The sequence below is a fragment of the Cryptomeria japonica genome, chromosome 3, assembly GCF_030272615.1.
Source record: "Cryptomeria japonica chromosome 3, Sugi_1.0, whole genome shotgun sequence".
NCBI classification, from domain to species: domain Eukaryota; kingdom Viridiplantae; phylum Streptophyta; class Pinopsida; order Cupressales; family Cupressaceae; genus Cryptomeria; species Cryptomeria japonica.
The window spans coordinates 799,139,477-799,160,316 of record NC_081407.1 but is presented as its reverse complement, the minus strand read 5'-3'; the positions used below and the strand labels follow the sequence as shown (position 1 = coordinate 799,160,316).

General features: G+C 42.8%; 1 protein-coding gene across 1 annotated transcript in view; it reads right to left on the bottom strand.

Moving 5' to 3' along the window:
* The window catches only part of LOC131075820 (ABC transporter A family member 7), a 162,721-nt gene that overhangs the window by 86,864 nt on the left and 55,017 nt on the right, over positions 1–20,840 (bottom strand). The window contains exons 7-11 of the mRNA XM_058012720.2: positions 13,246–13,404; positions 12,610–12,772; positions 12,374–12,499; positions 12,138–12,221; positions 11,148–11,521 (exon numbers count right to left, since the gene is read on the bottom strand). Coding sequence (XP_057868703.2) covers positions 11,148–11,521; positions 12,138–12,221; positions 12,374–12,499; positions 12,610–12,772; positions 13,246–13,404 — 906 coding nt within the window. The remainder of the gene's footprint in view (positions 1–11,147; positions 11,522–12,137; positions 12,222–12,373; positions 12,500–12,609; positions 12,773–13,245; positions 13,405–20,840) is intronic.

Genomic DNA, 20,840 nt, shown 5'->3' with positions numbered 1-20,840 from the left:
GAGGATGCATCTGACCAAACCCAGGTATGGGGATAGTAGAGATGGTACCCACTGTGACTCTAGATGATGCCAATGGTCCTCCCTCTCCTCCGACGGTCAGGAATGCTGGAGTAAATACCACTTGGCCGGTCCTGCCAGCACCCCCTCCAGGCATTCCACAATGCCCCCTTGGTACACTTGCCAACGATACTGTCTGAGTGGTGGGGGTCTCCTGCGGCGGTAGTGGCTGCTCGATCTGTGAAAACCTGAAGGTGCTATCTTCCTCTGAATCATCCGACCCCTCACTTTCCTCCTCACTAGTGCCATGTCGTCTTGAATCCGTGTCACCGGCCAACACCATTACGTGGGCCTATCTCCTCCTCTTCCTGCTAGTCTGTCCCTCGGCGGTAGTCAAAATATCCAACTCTGACCAATAAAATATAGCTGGCTTACAGGAGTCGATGCTATCCCGCGGCTGCCATCCTCTACGGTGTGGTGGCACTTGTACCCGCACGGAATCTAAAAATAATCTGATAGCGTGATGTGACATATAAAATACTTTATGTTTCAGCATCATACAGTCGTGGGCTCTGTCTGACAGTAGACTGGCCCAATCATACATGGTGCCCTTTTTGAGTCCTGCCATCAATGCGATCATAGGTACTGCCGTGTCCGACGCTCTGCTGGCGCCAGTCAGCCTGCTCTGTACTACGTCAAGTAAACATTGCCAGATGCCAGATTTTAAAAATGTCTTCTTCAGACCTCTTCCCTTTGGATCCAGGATGCGACTCCATTCTTCTGTAGTCAAGTTGTCCCTACACATTTCTTTTAATAGCTGGGTTCTTCTTTCCTCGGACAACTTTGTTACCTTTTTGTCAATCTTTTTACCCTTCTCAGGAATGCCAAATACTCTCAAAATCATCAGAGTTAAATGAAACAATGATGTCAGTGTGCTGGAAATTGAATGACAATGTGCGAAGTTCAGGATCATATGTTTTAATCATTTGTCGTAGGTAGGGTTCGAATTCCTTAATATTAAAAATGGGCATCTGAATAGCATCATGGACCTTAGCTTTTGTTAATTCAATTTTTACCTCAATATCTGACGGGCTCGTGGCATTTTCCCACCATTGCCTGCACACCGTTCCAGCCAAACCCTTGAATAGAATTGTATCTGCGGTGACCTAAGTAACTCTTCCCTTTCCTGCATCCTGTGCAATTGCTTTGCCCCTGTCTTGGTCGCCCATTGCTACAGCAAGTTTCTTTCTGGCTTCCTTCTTGGTTTGCTCTTCTCTTTCTTGCAATTTCTTCCTCCAGTCTAGCTTTTTCAATCCCCTAGGTTCAGTGGCCATTAATCAAAATAAAATAAAAATTCCTTGTCTGGGATTCGATTTGTAACTGTTTCGAGCCTTAACTGTCTTTCGTTTTGTACAGATATGCCTTGCTAATGTGGTACGGCTGATTTGATTGTACGGCTATCACCCGACAATTTTCTAACCGGCAAGTAGCTGATTTGTCCATACAGACGTCTTTATAACCCGACAATTTTCTAACTTGGCAATTTCCTGAGTATTCATGCCATATAAAACACTTACTGACAAAAATAAATAAATAACTTTTTTTTGGATGTCCCTTTTTTTTTTTTTTTTTTAACTCAATTCCTTACGACCGCACTACCTTTTCCGTACGATCGTACGGATTTTTTTACTCAATTTTGTACGACCATACGGCCTTTTCCGTACGACCATATGGATTTTTTTTAAAAAATTATCTTTTTAATTTATTTTTTTAAAAAAACTCAATTCCATACGACCGTACAGATTTTTTTCGTATGGCACCGTACGAGGTCGTACAGACCTACCGTACGGTCATATCCATACGACCGCACTTACCTGTCCGCCTGGGCGGACCTCATCTCTTGCCTTTGTTGGTGATAGATTTTCAACTTGGAGCCATTTACAGCATCAGGCACCTCCATCCCATCCATCGTCCACAGCTTGATGGCTTCGTTCGCGCCAACTTCGCGAATCTTAAAGGGACCTAGCCATTTTACCCTGAACTTGTCTGGCTTAATTTCATTTTGACCATTAAACTTCAATACCAATTGCCCCGGGGTGAACTGCATCCTTCTTAAATGTTTGTCGTGCCAAGCTTTCCGTCGTTGTTGAGCTGTCTCCGTCGCCCACTGTGCCATCGTCCGTCTTTCATCCAACTTATTCAGGGCGTATAGTCTCTCCCGGAGGCTTTCCATGTCGCCTAACCTGTTGTCAATGGCAATTCTGAGACTTGGCACCATGAATTCCACTGGCACCACAGCCTCCTGGCCGTACATTAATTGGAATGGTGTCTGCCCAGTGATTACCTTGTAAGTTGTTCGGTACGCCCAAAGTACCGACGGTAGACGCTCCTCCTAGTCTTCCTTCTCAACCCCGTAGGACTTATAAATTACTGACACCATGATTTTGTTGGTCGCCTCAACCTAGCCGTTTGCCCGAGGATAGTACGGACTTGATAGAGAATGGAAAATTTTGAATTCGGTTGTCAACAACCAGCTAATGTGGTTTACGAAGTGCCCTCCTCTATCACTTGTCAACTGTATAGGTATTCCGTACTGGGTGATAATCTGTTCATAAATGAATCTCGTTGTACTAACGGCGGAGTTGTCTGCCAAGGCCCTCGCTTCGACCAATTTGGTCAAGTATTCGGTCGCCACGACAATGTATCTACATCATCGAGCCCGGCTTGGTTTCAACAAACCAATGAAGTCTAACCCCCATCTTTCGAACAGCTCTTGAGCATTCGACGGGTTGAGTGGCATAAAATCCCTCTTTAACAGTCGTCCAGCGCCTTGACATGTATCACAACTTGTCACCCATTCTCTAGCGTCATTATGCACTGTCGGCCACCATAAGCCTGCTAGTTCCTTGCCGTCGTGTCCGGTCCCATGTGTCCTCCTGCGACCCCTTCATGTGCTTCTCTCAGGACTCCTGGGATTTCCTCTTCCAAGACGCATCGTCGTAGGATCTGGTCAGGTCCCATCTTGTAGAGAAGGCCATTTATAAGTTGGAACGTTTTGCTTCTTAGTACAAGTTTTTGTCTTTCGCCTAACGACATTTCCTTAGGAAATTTTCAAGTTGACAAGTATTCGCCCACACTCGTGTACCAGGCAGGAAGGACGGCAATGCGGAAGAGATGCGCGTCCGGAAAATCCTCATTAACACCTTCGGCCGACTCTCCAGACTTGATCCGTGATAGCTGGTCGACGATGACATGGCTCTTGCCAGGTCTGACAATGATGTTGAATGTAAATTCTTGTAACAGCAACAACCACAGGCTAATCCACCCCTGGATGATTGGCTTGTTCACCAGGTACATCAACGCCTGGTCATCCACATAAAATGTGAATGGTGTCGCCAATAGGTAATGTCGGAATTTCTGGACGGAGTATACCATCCCGAGGGCTTCTCTCTCCATCGTGCTGTAATTCTTCTCTGCTTTTGACAAGAGTCAGCTTGCAAAATACACTAGGTGGTCTAGCCCGTGGCTACCAACCTGCGCCAGTGTGGCCCCTATGGCAAAGTTGGATGCGTCGACATGTACATGGAACTCTTTGTCCCAGTTTGGATATGTCAGGATTGGCGCACCTACCAACCGTGACTTTAACTCCTGGAAAGCCTCTTCTTGGGCCGTCCCCCAGATGTACGGCTCCCCCCTTCGTGTCAGCATATCAAGTGGGTATGATACTTGGGCAAAGTTCTTAATAAACCGCCTATAATACCCAATGTGTCCAAGAAATGACTTGACGCCAGTGACATCGTCGGGCGCCTCCATCTCCACAATGACCCGTACCTTGTTAGGGTCAGTCTTCAGTCCAACCTTGCAGACGATGTGCCCTAGTAACTTGCCTTGAGGCACCATAAATCTGCATTTCTTGGGATTTAGGACGAAGCGGGCTCGTCGGCATCTTTCCATGCATTCGCCAAGTGCGGCGAGATGTGCCTCTTCCATGCTGTAAATTGACCAGTCGTCCAAGAATGCTTTGAAGTTTCCTACGGACATTTTGTCGAAAATATGGAGGATTATCCGTTGGAAGGTAGCTAGCGCGTTGCACAACCCGAATGGCATCCGGTTGTATGCATAGACGCCATCTTCTACGACAAAGGTGGTCTTCAATTTGTCCTCCTCTGCAATGGAAATTTGATTATATCTGGAGAATCCATCCATAAATGAATAAATTTCATGGCCCGCTACTTCCTCAAGGATGGTGTCTATGAATGGTATGGGAAATGGATCTTTAATTGTGACAGCATTCAAACACCTGAAGTCTACACAGATTCTTATCTGATCGGCCTCCTTTTTCAAGGATATCACAATGGGTGATACCCATTCGTTGGTCTGGACCTTGAAGATGATTCCTGTTTCGAGCATGCGGTCAATTTCGTCATTTACCCTAGCGGCATAATTTTTGTTCATCCTGTATGGCCGCTTCCGTACAGGCACGGCTCCAGGAACCAGAGGGATCCGGTGTACACAAAGTTCTTGTGGTACCCCTTTGAGGTCTTTATACGTCTAGGCGAACACATCCTTGTACTCTGTGAAAATTTTGAATGCCGCCATCTTTAAGACCGGATTCCAGTCGCCACCGACCAGAATATTTTTCTGTTTTGAAGTTTCTCCAAGGTTTGTAATTTTAAGTGCGGATTCCTCGTACCTTATGAGCTTACTCTTGTCGAACTGGTGCGCTGGTGCATCATCCACAGGGGCATCCCCTTCCTTGTATTGTCCGTACTCTGGCGGGAACTCGTTCTCGTCAGGTTCTTCTTCGATCTCCAGCACATTGCACCCGTACAATAATTCATAGTCTTCCATTTGCCAATGGAAGAGCCCTCTCAAAGAATCCATCTCGTCCTCAGAACAGGCTTGAATTCCTAAGATGCCTTCGTCATCTGGTTCCCTACCATCCTTCCCTTCGTCCGTACCGTCATCCCCGTCGGAATCTGACTCTGATGCCAACTCTTCACTGAACAGTTGGGTTTTGAGGTCAATGATATATCTTCTGCCCGCCTTTTCCATGGACAAGGTGTTCTTTTTCCAATTGTGGTTTACTTTTGCCGCCACCAGCCAGCCTCTGCCAAGGATGGCATCATATCCCTTCTTCTTCAATGGGATGACCACAAAGTTCAAGACGAACGGTTGTGTTCCGATCGTCACTGGCTGCGCCATGAGTGTGCCAAGCGGCTTGATGTCGTGTTGGTCTGCTCCCAATAAATTAAAGGTGGACGGCCAGAGAGTAGGTTTGCCCAATTTTTTCCATGTTTCCTCTGGAAAGACATTTACTCCCAACCCACCGTCGACAATGGTGTCGGTCAAGATGGTGCCCAGTATACCCATTTCCACCACTGCTGGGTGTCTACCATTGTTGATCGTCAAGGCTAATGGGTCTGCCGCCGTCTCGCCAAGGTTGTCCCTTCCATGTGTTGGTCGGCTGACTGGGGTTATCAGTACGGATTGCAGAAGTGTCGTCTGCAAGTGTGGCATACTTTCCAGGAGATCCTTCATTTTGACGGGTATCTCGACCTGTAGTAGTTGGTTTATAATATTTGTTTCTGCTTCAGAGCGAGAAGTACCTGCAAGCCCGTGTGCGTCCTTGTTTGTTGACATCTCCTTCTCCAGTTCCGCTCGTGCCTCCAGTGCCTTTCATTTTTCCGTACGAGGATCTGGGTAAGTGGCCGCTTTCGTCTTGGATCTTGTTATGGCGAGCACATCCTCCGTTTCTACATTCAACAAATTCACTCCAGATTTCGGATAGTTGCCATCGTCATGGTCCCTCGGACCGCACCACTTGCAAAGTTTTTGTGGCACTTCCTCCGTCGTACAATCCCTGGCAAAATGCCCCCATTGGTTGCAAGCCCGACATTGTAGGATCGGCCGCCCTTTAGCATCATATTGGATTCGGCTTCTATTATTAGTATTATTATTATTGCCTCTTCCTCCTCGCCTGTTGTTCCGATAGCCGCCAGACGACGCGTTGTTGATCGCAGGCTGGGACATGCCAACTGGCGCAGATGGTTCCGTAAAGAGAACCTGTTGGTTACGGGTCCTCATATTGTACGGACACTCCTTGGTAAGGTGTCCAGCAATCTGACAAATATCACAAAATCCTTTCTTCGGACAAGACCCCTTGGTGTGTCCATCGCTGCGGCAGTCTGTGCACCATAAATCCCCTTCGTCGGCTTTGCTTGTGCTTCTTTTGGTCACCTTCATCTCTCTCATCATTCGCTCCATATCTTTCTGGAGAGCCCGTATCTTCCGATTAGACTCGTCATCACTGCTACTGCTTTTGTTAGAAGAGGAATCGTCGTCTGAAGAAGATTTCTTTTTCTTTTTCTTGGACGTCTTCTGCTCGCTTTCTAAATCCATTGCCCTATTATAGGCGTCGATATATGAAGAGGGAGGTACAATCCTCATTTTCCGTCTAAGAGACGTTTTCAAACCTTCCACGAACCACCGTTTTTTCAGTCCGTCTGCGAGCTGGTTCTCCATTTTTCCTAGCAGCTCTTTGAGTCGTCGGCTGTAGGTTCGAACCGTCTCGTTCTTCCTCTGTTTCGTGCCGTAAATTTCGGCTATGATCTCATTATCATCTCTTAGGAGACAAAACTCCGCTTGAAATTCCTTCTTCAAGTCGGGCCATGTGCTAATTTTAGCCTTCTCCGTATCGGAGAACCAGTCGATGGCCACACCCCTTAGGGTTGCGGGAAACTATGTTACCCACTCGTCCTGATCGGTAACACCATTCGCTCCCCAAATTGTTTCACAAGTGCGACAGTGGCAGACAGGGTCTTCTTTCCCATCCCCATGGAACTTTGGAAGTTTTTGTTTTTGCGCCATGCCTTGTCTTTTTACTACTAGTGGCTGCTGTCCTACTCCGGATGGGTTAGATCCTGTAAGAGGTGCTTGACCGCCGTGCCCCGGTGTCCCTCCGACACTCCTGGCAGCCCCGGTGTCTTCTCCCTCCCTTGCCTCCTCCCCACTCCATGGAGTTTTCCTAGCCTCTAGTGTGCGTGACAAGTCCCTCAAGTCCCTCAACTGAGTTTTAGTACACTCTATCCTGCGGCGGGTTTCCGCAAGTAACTCCTTCTGACTTCGTGGGTGGCCATCGGCCTCACCGTCCCCTTCGGAGCATTCCTCCTCCCTTCACTTATACCTCTCTCGCCTTTCCACTTGTTGTTCAAGGATCAAGGCATGTCGGGCTACTGCACGTTCATCTATATACTCTTGCTTATTTTTGTCTTTATTCAATGTATTGGGCATTAATTCCCATACGGCTTTATATATAACAACGACATATAAAAAGTAGAACACTTTTATTCATTCATCCTGTGGGATACAAGTCTATGTCAACAATATGACATAATTATTACAATAAGTGTTCTTTATTCCGCCCCATACGGGTCAAGGTTCAAGTGTCCCATCGCATGCCATCATGTTGCGCTTCCCAACGATGGTTGTTTTCTTCATACTGTAGGAGGGTCTGTTGGCGTCGTTCTTTGCAAGCAATTTCCTCCAGGCGAGCCTGTTGTGCGAGTGAAGCCTATGCGAGCAATCGGGGGAGGTGGTTCATCAACTGATTCACCGCAGGGCTAACTTCCAGTGCGGTCCACACGGCACTTGTTGGAACTTCCACCTTCGTGGCCTCTCTCCGGACATAGGTTTCGATGGCCACTTGAAGCAGGATTGAAAATTCCCTCATTGTAGTATCTTCTCCGTCGTAGAGCTCTGTTCGTGCATCGTTCGCCTTAGGGTTAATCTCACTCGCGGGTAGGCCCATCGTGTCCATACGCCATCCACTCCTTTTTCCAAGTCTGTCTAGGCAACGGCGCCAAATGTTTTGCCAATAAAGTGTAATTCAATGCATTGCAGAAATAATAGACATGACAAAATATAAAGAAACTCGGATCTTCATTAATCCATAATAATGTCAGTACAATGACAATGACCATACTAACCCTGTCTCCATGACCAAGGACTCGATAATATATAAAGGTGACCAGTCAGTTACCCAGTGTCAACTATCGACAACCGACGGGTTAACTGCCATCATTAACTCTAATTACATTAAATGTCTTATTGCTAAATTACCCGACAACAGTCATTTTTGGAAATCACTTTGGAAGAAGATGAATACAGATTTGAAGTTCAGTTCTACTTTTCACCCATAGACCAATGGACAGACAGAGGTAGTAAACAAGAGCTTGGGAAATTTGTTGAGATGCTTAGATGGAGAGAAAACCGGAAGTTGGGATTTGATTCTTGCACAAGCAGAGTTTGCCTACAATAATTCAGTGAACAAGAGTACCGGAAGAACACCTTTTGAGATTGTTATCGGAGCACAACCTAGAGGTATATCAGAATTAAGAGATGTCAGTAATGAAGACAAGCGGAGTGTAGAGGCAAAAGAATTTGCAGATCACATGAAGGCCTTGCATATGCAGGTTAAGCAACATTTGGAGGACATGAACAGCAAGTATAAGGAGAAAGCGGATGAGAAGAGAAGACATAAAGAATTTGAAGTTGGTGATGAATTGATGGTGTATTTGAGAAAAGAGAGATTTCCAGTTGGAACCTATAACAAGTTGCAGCTAAGGAAGTTTGGACCTTGTAAGATCTTGAGGAAGTTCAGTTCCGGAAATGCATATGAAGTGGAGTTACCGGATAGTTTGAGTATTTCACCTATATTTAACATTGCAGATCTACATCAGTATCATGAACCGGAATTCAGTGAGAAGAATATTGCAGATTTGGAAAAACAGTTGTCCCGGAAGGAGCCAGATCAGATTGGAGACATTTTGGACGGTAGGATTGGGTGTAGCATCCGGAGCAGTCAGTATAAGGAGTATCTTGTAAAATGGAAGGACAGACCAGTTGAAGATTCATCTTGGATTTCTCAGGAAAAGGTAGACCGCCTTGGTTTTCCTTTGACCCCGTCAAAGTGAGAGACTCAGTTTTTCAACAACCCCGGATGTCTAATACAGGAGCATCCCCGGTTCTTGGCAATTTTGCATCAACCAAAAATATTTCTTTTTTGTTTGTTTTGTAGTTTCAGCATTTCATTCTACATTTTCTTGCATCGACTCACCGGATCTTGTGGAGTTGGATTTTGCTTGAGGACATGATCATATTCCTTATCCCTAAAACGCGGAGTATTTGGATCATTTTCTGGCAAGTTATCGATTCCAAATTTCGAGACAGTTTTCTAGCACCGGAACCGTTTGGACCTATTTGCATTGGTGAATCTACCAGATCCCTTTCGTAGCTTGCGGAGCCCTGTGCATTGATTCCGATGTTCCTTGGCGTGTGGCCGACCTTCCCTTTGATCCGCACTTCATCCTTTGGATTTTCCAGAGGAATTTCTTTGGCGGAGGCCAACCTATTGGTTTTACATGTTTGATCTTGTTCTTCGGCATTTGATTCCTTTTGAGCCGACCGGATCTTCTTGGATCATATAAATCATTGTAATTGAGCATTAGAAGTCAATCAGAAGGAAATCAGATAGAACATAGTAGATAGATCTTAGGTTTGGAGGTCCACCTGTTCTGTAATTAAGCATGTTTGTAGCAGGCTAGTGAGTTGAATCTTGTAACCCGGATATTACCAGTTATCTGTAATCAGTTTTCATGATCTAATATATTTAGTTTTGCATTGCCTCCATCATAGCCTCTTGTTTCCGTTGTGTTTACTCTTGCTGCCCGGTCCGGATTGATCTCTTTGAGGTCCCTCCTAACCGGTGACTGCACCATATACATTTTGATTTTCTCAATTTTGTTTAACTACTCCATGAGTTAAGTGTTGCACCAAGGTTCAGATAGGCTTGTAAACATAACACTTAAACATATCTTCTATTCTAGAGCCATCTTTTTTCATTAATGTTGATCTTCAGGGTTGTCAAAACTTAGACTTGCATGCAAGAATTCCTAAATGGGTTGTATTTAATAGTTGTGACTGCATTATGCAAGCAGTCAATCAGAAAATATGTTCTATTTCTACAATATGCAAAGCATAAATAGATTCACATAAAATTGTATCCTGATAAGGTTATACATATAGCACAACCACAAAGGACACATTGCATGAACATCTAGAATTCTTTCATTATTCTCATATTGAGTGTAGTGTATCTCCATCTAACATTGGCCTTCGTCATTGATGGAGAGAAATTATTGCTCATCAAAGTGCATATACAATTGGTCATCGCTCATATGTCATCATCCCAACAACTCATGCATAACCATACACAGGAGATCTTATTCCAAAAGAGAAAAAAAGGCCTGGGTACATTATATGATGTATAACCACTCCTTTCATGTGCTTTTCTAAGTTGAAGAACATTATACCAAAATTACTTGCTACACAGCCAACATGTTTTCTGAAGCTTTTACATTGTCGTGTTCAATATGTTTTCAGGTTTGTCTAAGTGTGGTTGCATTTTAACCCATAAAAGCCATCATGCAGCCCCAAATACTTTACTAAGCTTAGACCGAGAAACTGATGAATGGCATGAAATTAATTGGGTGGTGTGTCTGTTGTAATCTTTGTGAAATAAAACTAAAGCATAGAAAGATTTTGTTTACTGATTTTATGTTGAACAATCTCATCGTATATGCACACTTCTTAACTAAATTGAGGTACTGCCAAATTTGATTCTATGGAGATGCATAAGCCTTGATCACAGTGAGACGGCAATGTTAAAAACCCATTAGCCAATTCTATAGTAGTGGGGAAAACTGTACTTGGGGTGACATGGCAGAATTTTCTGTTGTACTTATGTGATTAATTCATATAGGTGCACCACATACTTATCATATCTATGTAACCTTGTACATGGAAAAGTAAAACATTTGGATTTTTCTGATTACCAACATGTGACAAAACTTCTCAATTGAACCTTAAAGCAAAAGCAGTGCTTCAGTTTTCAAAGATATCACAGCTACCAGACTGAACAAGACAAAGCTGGAAAATAAAACCAACTTCCCATTAGCCAAGAAAACAGCACTTATATTGCCAAGAACAGACCTACAATATATTTTTTCAGTTTATAGAAGTATTAATGTTCTTAACTTCCATCAACCAAAAAGCATGAATACATGTCACAGAAAGTGATAGAAAATGACCTCTTGTGCAACATCAGCTTTTTCCATCTCCACTGTCACTTTTGACTTTGAGCTCTGCGCTTTCAAACTTGGTCTTCTGAAGGATGGTCGGTATGTCTTCCTTATCGAGTCCAAAAAGAATAAAGGATGCCTCCTTACTCCACTTCCCAAAGAAACTACTTGGTCTAAATAGTATGCAAGTGGAAGTATAATTAACCATTCAATGAACATGATGATCAAAACTTCTTTCATGCCATTGTCATGATCATTCAAGTTTTTCCATCGCATACCATCAGTTCCCTGATTGACCCCTGTTAAAGAATAATCTGCCAGTTCATAAAGTCCTCGATACAAAGAGAAACCTGGTAAAAGCTCCATAACCAAGACCCAGATTTCTGAAAAACAGAAAAAGAAAAAACTTTTAATTTAATGCTGTCAGATTATTTACAATCAAAAAACTATTCCTCCATCTGCAAGCACACTCTATCCTAGCTTCTCCCAGCTGTATTATATTGCCTGTTATTTTTATTTATTCTAAAATATATTTTCAATTTCTTTCCTCCATGTTTTTCCGCTGCATACAATAACGCATATCATGTTAGGATAACACCAAGGAAAGTGATTGCGAATATATGAATTTAGAACTCAAAAAGTGGTGCAATCCAAAATAGATAAACTGTGTGTCCAACACTATTTCAGGAAATCCTAAACCTGCTAATCATCATATAGCCATATCCATCAAAGCATGCACAAAGTAAGATCTTGCTCAATAAATTTCAGCGAAACCAAAGGGAACAGAGTTCAAATAGGGAATCAAATCATATCTTACTTTACTTTATTAATTAAACATAATATCAAAGACAACCTGTTTCCCAAATATTACCATTTCATTTATTCTGTTAGTCCATACCAAAATCAATAACTGGACAGCAAGAAAGAGAGTATCATACTATTAATTTAGAAGATTGCATTAATTGTGAATTATCTCATTCAACCAACAGACTGGCTTACTTGGAAAACTTGTGTCCTCCATAAAGAATTGAAAAACGAACGCCCCCAGTAGTCCAAATCCAAATACATATTGATATCCAACAACTGTCAGTGTATAGCCATGTAAAAGCCCAGAAATCAGAGAGTTGAATAAAAAAGAATACCCATGCTTACAAACAATTAACTTCAAACCACATTTCAAATAAAATCCAGCAAAAACCAAAATTGGTTTTTATTTCAGATTTCTACCGTAATACCTGTAGCTGTTTTAACATTAGAAAAAGCAGTTGCTGCTAGAAATCCAAGTGCTATCTGTAAGTTGATGTAGATAAAATAAAAAACTAGCTGTATGCTGTAATCATTCAACTGGAAGAACTTCAGCCCTGCAGCAAAGAAGTCAGTTTGAAAGGATTCTGAAACGCTCTGAAACACAGATAACCTTTGATGATTTCTATCTCAAAATTCTTCAAGCCAATTAACCATTGCAGCTTACCTATAGCAGAGCCAAAAACCACAAAGCATAACATGTAGATGATTGAAAGGACCAAAAAATAACCATATGTAATTAACCAATATGGTCCATCTCCCAATCCATGCATTTTCATCATAATCCGCAAATTCCTTTGCTTCTCATATACCAAAGAGACCAAGATTACCTACACCAATGCACATTGCACACAACCATTTTTTATAAGTTGACCACAAGGGGACAATGTAATCATCAACGTAAAATTTTAGGCAGATGTTGAAAAAAGGAGGCTTTCTTATTACCATAACGACTTTTCCAATAGTATATGTTTAGAAAACCATTGTACAATGTAACTTGACTAAAGCATAACCTTATATGCTTGGGCATTAATGCATCCATATAAATAAATCTATCTATTGTGCTGGTCTAGTTCAAGTAAAAGTATTGGAGTTACAAAGTCATATGCCAACTCCATTTAAAGCAATTGTATGATATTCATGTATGTGTGTAACAGGAATATTATTTAATAGTGAGTGGCATTACTAAATTCAATTCTGTCAAACTTGCAAAGCTACATAATAACCTATATTTAAGATTAGTATAAATCATGACCATGATTAATTAACCAAAAACATAAGTAATGCAACAAATGAAACTTACAGGAAAGAGTAATTGAATAACCCACACGAAAAACAATGGACCAAGAATAGAAGAAAAGTCCAGCCTTAGCTTTGTTGCAGGTTTTGGCATCTCTTTCACAAATTCAAGTGGCATCTGCACATTTGCACCTTTGAAAAGACGAAGAAAGGCTTGTGACACCTGTATTGCAGGAAAAGATCCAATTTTCATAAAAAGATTCAATTCTTAAAGAGGCCAAAAAACTAAGACAAGGAAGAAACTTTTGTGATTTTTTATCTTCATTCTCTCTTTTCTATCGATTGAGTAAACTTGTATTTTCAGTATAACTGTATGAGTAGAATCAAAATTGTATTCATGCAACTTCTAATATTCTTAGATTACTTAACCAAGATGACAAGCACAACAGATCAGCATAACAATAGAGTGGAGTTTGCAACATGGGCCTCTATAAACATTGACAAAACTTCACTTTGACATCTAATGGCTGTAACAGAGGTTTGGTTTAGTTTTGATGCATAATGTGAATTTTAACAATGAAATGAAGATGCATTCAGTTTGATAGAGAGGAATATGGTAAAGGAAATGTGTTGTAATAAAGAGGAGATTAAAAATAAATAAACTTTGTGGCAATTTGTAAAACAGCTTCCTAGTACATGATAATATATATATATAACAAATATGTCTTGTACAATGAAATGTAATCCATATAAATTGATTCTTATGTATTATAAAACATGAGTAAAGCTATCAATAAGATGTTTTTTCTAGGATAATATTATTGACAGCATCATACAGAGGGATTTTATAAAATATTACTGTCTTGAAATAAATAGATTTATTTGGAGGACTAATCACAAGGGTTCATGGCTCTAGCAATTAACATAGACCCCTTCATTCATGACTTTTGGACAAATACAAAGTACCAGTCACAACTCTTCTATGAGAATTATCAAATTCCATTCCAAGATCTGCAACTTGCACATTAACCTTGTCGGTTGAAAATTTTGTACACCTGGGGGATGTGCAAAATTGTGGTTTCAGCCACAGTGTGTGAGTATGATACTCTCCTAATTTAGGGAAGGCTCCCCATATCTACAAACTAAACTAATCTAATATGGGTGAGACAACAGTCTTTCTTCTTCTTTCAAGAAAAACTATACTCTTTTCTCTATTGTTGGGTGATTATGTCATATCGTAATTAGAATGTTAAGTGTGTTAAGGGTCGATGGTTACCTGATAGTTGTCGGCAATTGGCACCAGGCAACCTGTACCGACACCTATATATATGTACTTGGGTCTCTATTTCAGGACGTGGATATTGCTTCAGGAAACTATGTTTTAAATGAATACAGACATATGAATTCTTCTTACTTGCATCTTTGTGTATTGCTACATTTCCTATATCTCTGTACTGTTATGCACTGAATGCACACACCCCTCGGGGGCAAAACATCTGGCGTCGTTGCCAAGTTAAACTTGGGAATGACGAGAGCATACTACATGGCACGACGATAATGGGACAACCATTGGGCAAGGGGACAACTAGCAATCCTGAGGAAGAGCCGGAGGAGTTTTTCGAAGGCGAGAGGGCACTGACAAGGGACTTCACTTGCATCTTACAAGCATCAATTGAAACTTACATATGAAGGGAAGCCATGGAGGAGGACGTCCTTGAGAGCGCCATGTGGAGTGCCCTTGGCGTAAGTCCGACGATGAACTGGATGATGAATAACCTGCCTAGCCTGTTGGCACAAGCATTTCTTGCCCTACAAACTCGCTGAGAGGAAACCTACCGTGAGAACCATTGGCAACAAATTTTACAACAATTCGAAGAGAGGAGTTGACGAGAGGACGAACGTGACGAAGGCTGCCGACGAACCTTCCACTCGACGGAACGCAGGAATTGATGCCTGTGACGCTGAACAAAGACAGAAATCGTGTACCGAAGGGACAAGAGGAAGACGGGCACGACGCAGCAACGAGGGCACTAAGGTTGGAGCAACAAGCTGAATGAAGGAGACGGCTAAAGAAAATTACTGAGGAAGGAACTGGAGGTAATAACAATGATGGCTCCACTAGCGAGGGCCAAGTTTTTGTATTGATAGAAACCACGAGGAAGCGGTTGGGGGACCTTTCCCTCACGTTGGAGGAGATTGGCAACGGGAGTACGGTAGAGCCGTACACGCCATTTAGAGGTGATGAGACCAGGAGAGAAAAGGAGATCGAGAACAGAGAAGTGGGAGATACCTGTGTGGCCGAAGGTGTCAGGAGGATACAAAGGCGCGATAGTAGAAGCAATCTGTTCGATTCAGGCTCATCAAACCTCGGTAGTCAGAGTAACTTGGTGGGACCCAACGTACAAAATTCTGGAGGACCAATTTCTAGAGGGCCAATTTCTGGAGGGTCGAGTTCTGGAGGGCAGAGTGGGCCAAAGCCAAGGAGCATAATGGTGAACAAGCAGAAGTTGCCTAAATTCACTGGAGACGGGAAGGAAGATCCTATACGGCACACTGTCATACGTGTGAGACGATCTAGTCGGCCAATGGAGTGACCAACAAAGATGAATGGGTGGTGCAGTTTCCCGCCACCCTACACGGGTTAGCCATTGATTGGTAGTCCAATACAGACAAGATGAAGTAAATACTTGGGACGAGTTAAAGAAAGCCTTCGAGACGGAGTTTCCACTCCTTCGAGATGACAATGAAATGGTTGCCGAAATCTTGTGCACAAAGCAAGGGAAGAATGAGACAATACGAGCATACAGTCGGCAACTCAAAGAGTTGCTCGGAAAGATGGATAATCAACCCGCTGATGGATTGAAAAAGCGGTGGTTTGTGGAAGGACTAAGATCCTCCCTCAGGAAGAAGATGAAGATTGTCCCTCCCACCTTGTACAAGGATGCATACAACCGAGCCATGGACCTCGAGAGCGAAGGCAAGACCTCGAAGAAGAAGAATGATAAATCATCGGGTGACGATGGTTCCTCTGAGAGCAACAGTGACAAGGAATCAAACAAGAAAGTTCACGCTCTACAAAAGGACATGCATAGAATGATGAGAGAATTCAAAGCAATGAAGGGGAGCAGCAGTAAGAACGAAGGGGACTTGTGGTGCGTAGATTGCATGGAGGAAGGTCGCACTAAGGGTACGTGCCCGAAGAAAGCTTTTTGTGACATTTGTCAAGCACTGGGACACTCCACCAAGGAGTGCTCGTACAATATGAAAACAAGAAGCGCCCAAGTGCTTTTGACTCAGGAGAAACCTTCCACAGCTGCGGCAGCTGCTAGCCCACAGCATCTTCCGGCGGGTACAAAAGCAATAGACGAGGAGGAAAAAATAACAACAATAGCAACCGCCGAGTGCAGTATGATGCAAAAGGCCGCCCGATGATCCAGTGTCGAGCCTGTAATGAATGGGGACACTATGCACACGATTGTCCCAAGGGAAACACCCCTCAGCATATGTGTCGGTGGTGCAGGCCAGGAGATCACAACGACGGGAGTTGCCCGAAGTTTGGAATAAATTTGTTAACAATTGAAAAGTCCAATGAAAGGGAGACGCTTGCCATCACTAGAGCACAAACGAAGAAAGCTACTTATCTTGACCCCCGTATAGAGAAGGAACGAGTACGGGCAGGCAAGGCCAATATTGAGCGAGAAATGAGGAAGGAGCCCCAAGAAACCCCGACAAGTACATCTGCTGAATTCGAATAGAACATCCTTTGACAAGTGTTGTAGACCGAGGTTCCCATCAAACTCCAAGACCTCCTCAACACCATGCCCAGATTAAGAGAAGCCATCAATAATGCCATAGAAGTGTCGATCCGTATAGCAACACTTCACACAGAGGTGTCGGTCAGCCCCTCGACTGACCCCATGTTGTTGGCGGTGAACAGCGGGAGACACCCGGCAGTGGTGTAAATGGAGATATTGGGTACGATCCTCACCGACACCATCATAGACAGAGGGTCCGAGGTGAATGTACTTCCCAAGGAGACTTGGCGGAAATTGGGCAAGCCAACACTATGGCCGCCGACCTTCAACCTGGTGGGTGCCGACCAACACGGTATCAAACCCATCCAAACACTTATGGCTCAACAGGTGACGATCGGCACCCAGCCCTTCGTTCTCGACTTTGTGGTGATCCCCTTGAAGAAAAGGGGCTATGACGCAATCCTTGGAAGAGGTTGGCTAATTAAAACCAAAGTAAATCACAACTAGAAGCGAAACACATTGTCCATGGAGAGTGGGGGCCGTAAATTTATCATCGACCTCCAGACACAGATGGTGAGTGAATACATGGCCTCTTCTTCAAATTCGGACTCCAATGGGGATTTCGGGATGGATGAGAACAAAAAGGAGCCGAACAACGAAGGTGTCCTGGAATTAGAAGACTGCTCTGAGGATGAGGTAGGCTCGTTCAATGGGCTATTCCACTGGCAAATGGAGGACTATGAAGTCTTCCATCTTGCGTGCCATATGCTGCAAATTGAAGAGGAGCCAGGCAAGAAAGATGAGTTCCCGCCAGAATACAGGGAGTATAAGAAGGGAGACGCCAAAGTGAATAACATTCCGACGTACGAGTTTGCAAAGGAAAAACCGATGCGGTACGAAGACCCCACCCTGAAGGAGACAAACCTAGGGGATGCTGCAACCCCTCGAAATATCTTGGTGGGAGACAATTGGAATCCCGTGCTGAAGGCGGCAACCTTCAAAAAATTTATGGAATACAAGGATGTGTTCGCTTGGACCTACAAAGATCTAAAAGGAGTCCTGCCCGAACTGTGTGTCCATCGGATACCGTTGGTCCCTGGATCCTAGCCGGTACAAAAGAGGCCGTATCACATGAATAAAAACTATGCGGCTAAGGTGAATGAAGAAATCGAACGGATGTTGGAGGCCGACATCATATTTCAAGTGGAGACAAGTAAGTGGGTCTCACCGATCGTGATCTCGCTGAAGGAGGCCAACGAAATCCGCATCTGCATGGATTTTAGGTACCTCAACGCCATCACCATCAAGGATCCGTTCCCTATACCTTTCCAGGGGTCACACAAAGAATGCACTTCTATTCTTGAGAGATTTCAACCTATCCTAGCTAACACCAACACTTGGCTCAAAGGTAATGGTGTTAAACTTATCAAGATCAAAATCGGTAAGGAAGATGACTCTACAGGACCCCTTGGTTGTAGGACCGAGATTCAGATAGATAACAAGGAAGGTGCATCATCTACAGGCACTAGAATTAAGTTGCGGGTGAGTCGAGCAATGGTACTTCCTCCTGAGGAGGAGACAGTTTGTGCGAAGGAAAAATCCCAGCTTCATATTAATGTGATTGATCCTGAAAATCCAGAGGAAGAACAACATTCAGATGATGCTCCTAAGATCACCAACTTTGGAGTCACCTCATAAGATCCCTTCCTCAATTCCCATGGAGCTGCCTTTATCTCCTCTTGACACAGACGTGGATGCTTCTTACATTATTCATGATGTTCCTATAGTAGTGGATGAGTCTCCTCGGAACGCCATTCACATTTCAGCAGTTGAGCCACCTCTTGATTATCAACAAGAGAGTTTGCTAGAAATCTTTGAGGATACTCCTGCATGTATTCATTTGTCAGAAATTAATACCTCTACTTCCGACTTTGAGGAGTTTATGAGACAATCTTCATGTCTTTGGTTACATGGCTTTCCATCCAAACAGATACTTCCCCCAGGATGACCACGGTTGTTCAAATAGAAACTGCTTCTCCTCTGCTTTCAACTGCTACTGAAGGAGAGCTAATGGATTTACCTCCATGGCTCACTTCTTTCACTCCCAAGAGAAAGAAGCAGGATATTTCTCCTAATGTCTTTGATTATCAGCAGCTTAAGCAATCTAGGCCCAAGGTTGCTAAAAGAGCCAAGACAATCTCAAGGGCAATAGTTGACAACAACAAGATGAAGGTGGCTGAAATTGTTGAACCTCTTGTAGACAAGCCACATGAGGAGATGCAAGCTGCTGATTATAGGGTCACAAGGGTAGAGTTGGGTAAGCAAACACATGAAGTAGTCAAGCATGATGCCCAGCAGTTCGTAGCTTCACTAGTACAATGATATGATGAGCTTCTAGCCAAGAAGGACAAGCTAGAAGAGGAGAATAGACAACTTGTTGCAGCTGTTCAAAAGATCACAAAATCCGCTAGTGAAGGGAGCAATCCGTCAAGTTCTTCCGGTCCATAAAAATCAATTCAAGGAGTTGAGAGAGCTGCTCAAAAGGTACAAGCATTGGAATCTTGGTTAGATCAGCTTCATGATTTATGTGCACAAGTCTTGAAGGAGGTTTTTCAAATGATGGTCCAATTGAAGACCATTGAGGGACAATTGAACCAGGTTTCTGACACTTTCAAACAAGACTTGGAAAAGGTGGAAGATAGTTTGACAACATGGTTCAAGATTCCTCGACAAAAGTTGAGTGTTCTAGAACATCAAGTTATTTCTTCGAGGGTTGTGTATCTAGAATACCAGGAGCTCTTGGAGAACAAAGCCCTTGTTCTCAAGTCACTTGTTGAAGACATTGATGATGCCATGAGACTGCGAGTGGAGTATTTCAGGATATTGTTTCTCGTTGTGAGAAAGTTTCTTGTAATATCATGAATCAGAATGGAGAATTATTATTAGAAGAAAGGATTCTCTCAGATCTACAATTGAAGATTCATCATGAGTGGAAGAATGAACCATTTTCAGCTACATCTATTCAAGATTTGGTGACATACCAAATCTTCTTACAAGAAATTCAGTCTTCCTTTGAGAAGAATAATGCCACAATCCTTCATTGCAGCAATGTTATTGTGAAAACCATGATCGGGGCAAAGAATACCCATGAACCGAATCCCAATGAGCTAAAAATGATCATCCAGAAGTTTGAAGGATTCATGTCTACACATGCTGCAACGTAAGTGTTTTTCAACATTTAGTTGCATTTTTCAGAATTGTAATCTCTTAGTTGTAGTCTCTCTTTTGACATGTTTACTTGTAAAAACATTTTGTAAATTGCAAGTCAAGTCATTACTTGCACTTTTGTAATTACAAGTAGACAAGTTACAAGTCAATTTAGAATAGGACTTGTAAATTTGAATAAGTCTTGGTGGTTGAGAGAATTTCTCAAGTTAGTTAGGATCCTCCCACCTTTTTCTCAAGACTCCTCTCCTATAAATACTTGAGCGGGTCTATTGTAATTTTTATCTTTTGGAAAGCAAGCAAAAACTCTGCCAAATTTGCAGCAAAGAAGTCTTTGAACTTTTATGTGTAAATTAAAGAATTGAAAGAAATAGAAGAAGATTACTCAAGTGTTGAGTCTTTGTCCCACATTCTTGAGTTTGTGTTTCATATTATCTTTCTTGCAAGTGTTTCTTAGAGAGCTTAATCGAATTTGATTTGCAGTCTTTGTGCTACAAGTATTGGAGGTTAATATAAATTAGTGTAAATATTCTCTTGGAAAGAGTTGTAAATCTTTGTGCTCACACTTATTCTTGAGAGAGAGATTAGAAATAGATTTTATGATAAGAAATAGTTGTGAGTCTTTGAGCTCATACTAGTTCTTACTATTTTGTGTAGAAGGGAATAAGATATTTCAGAC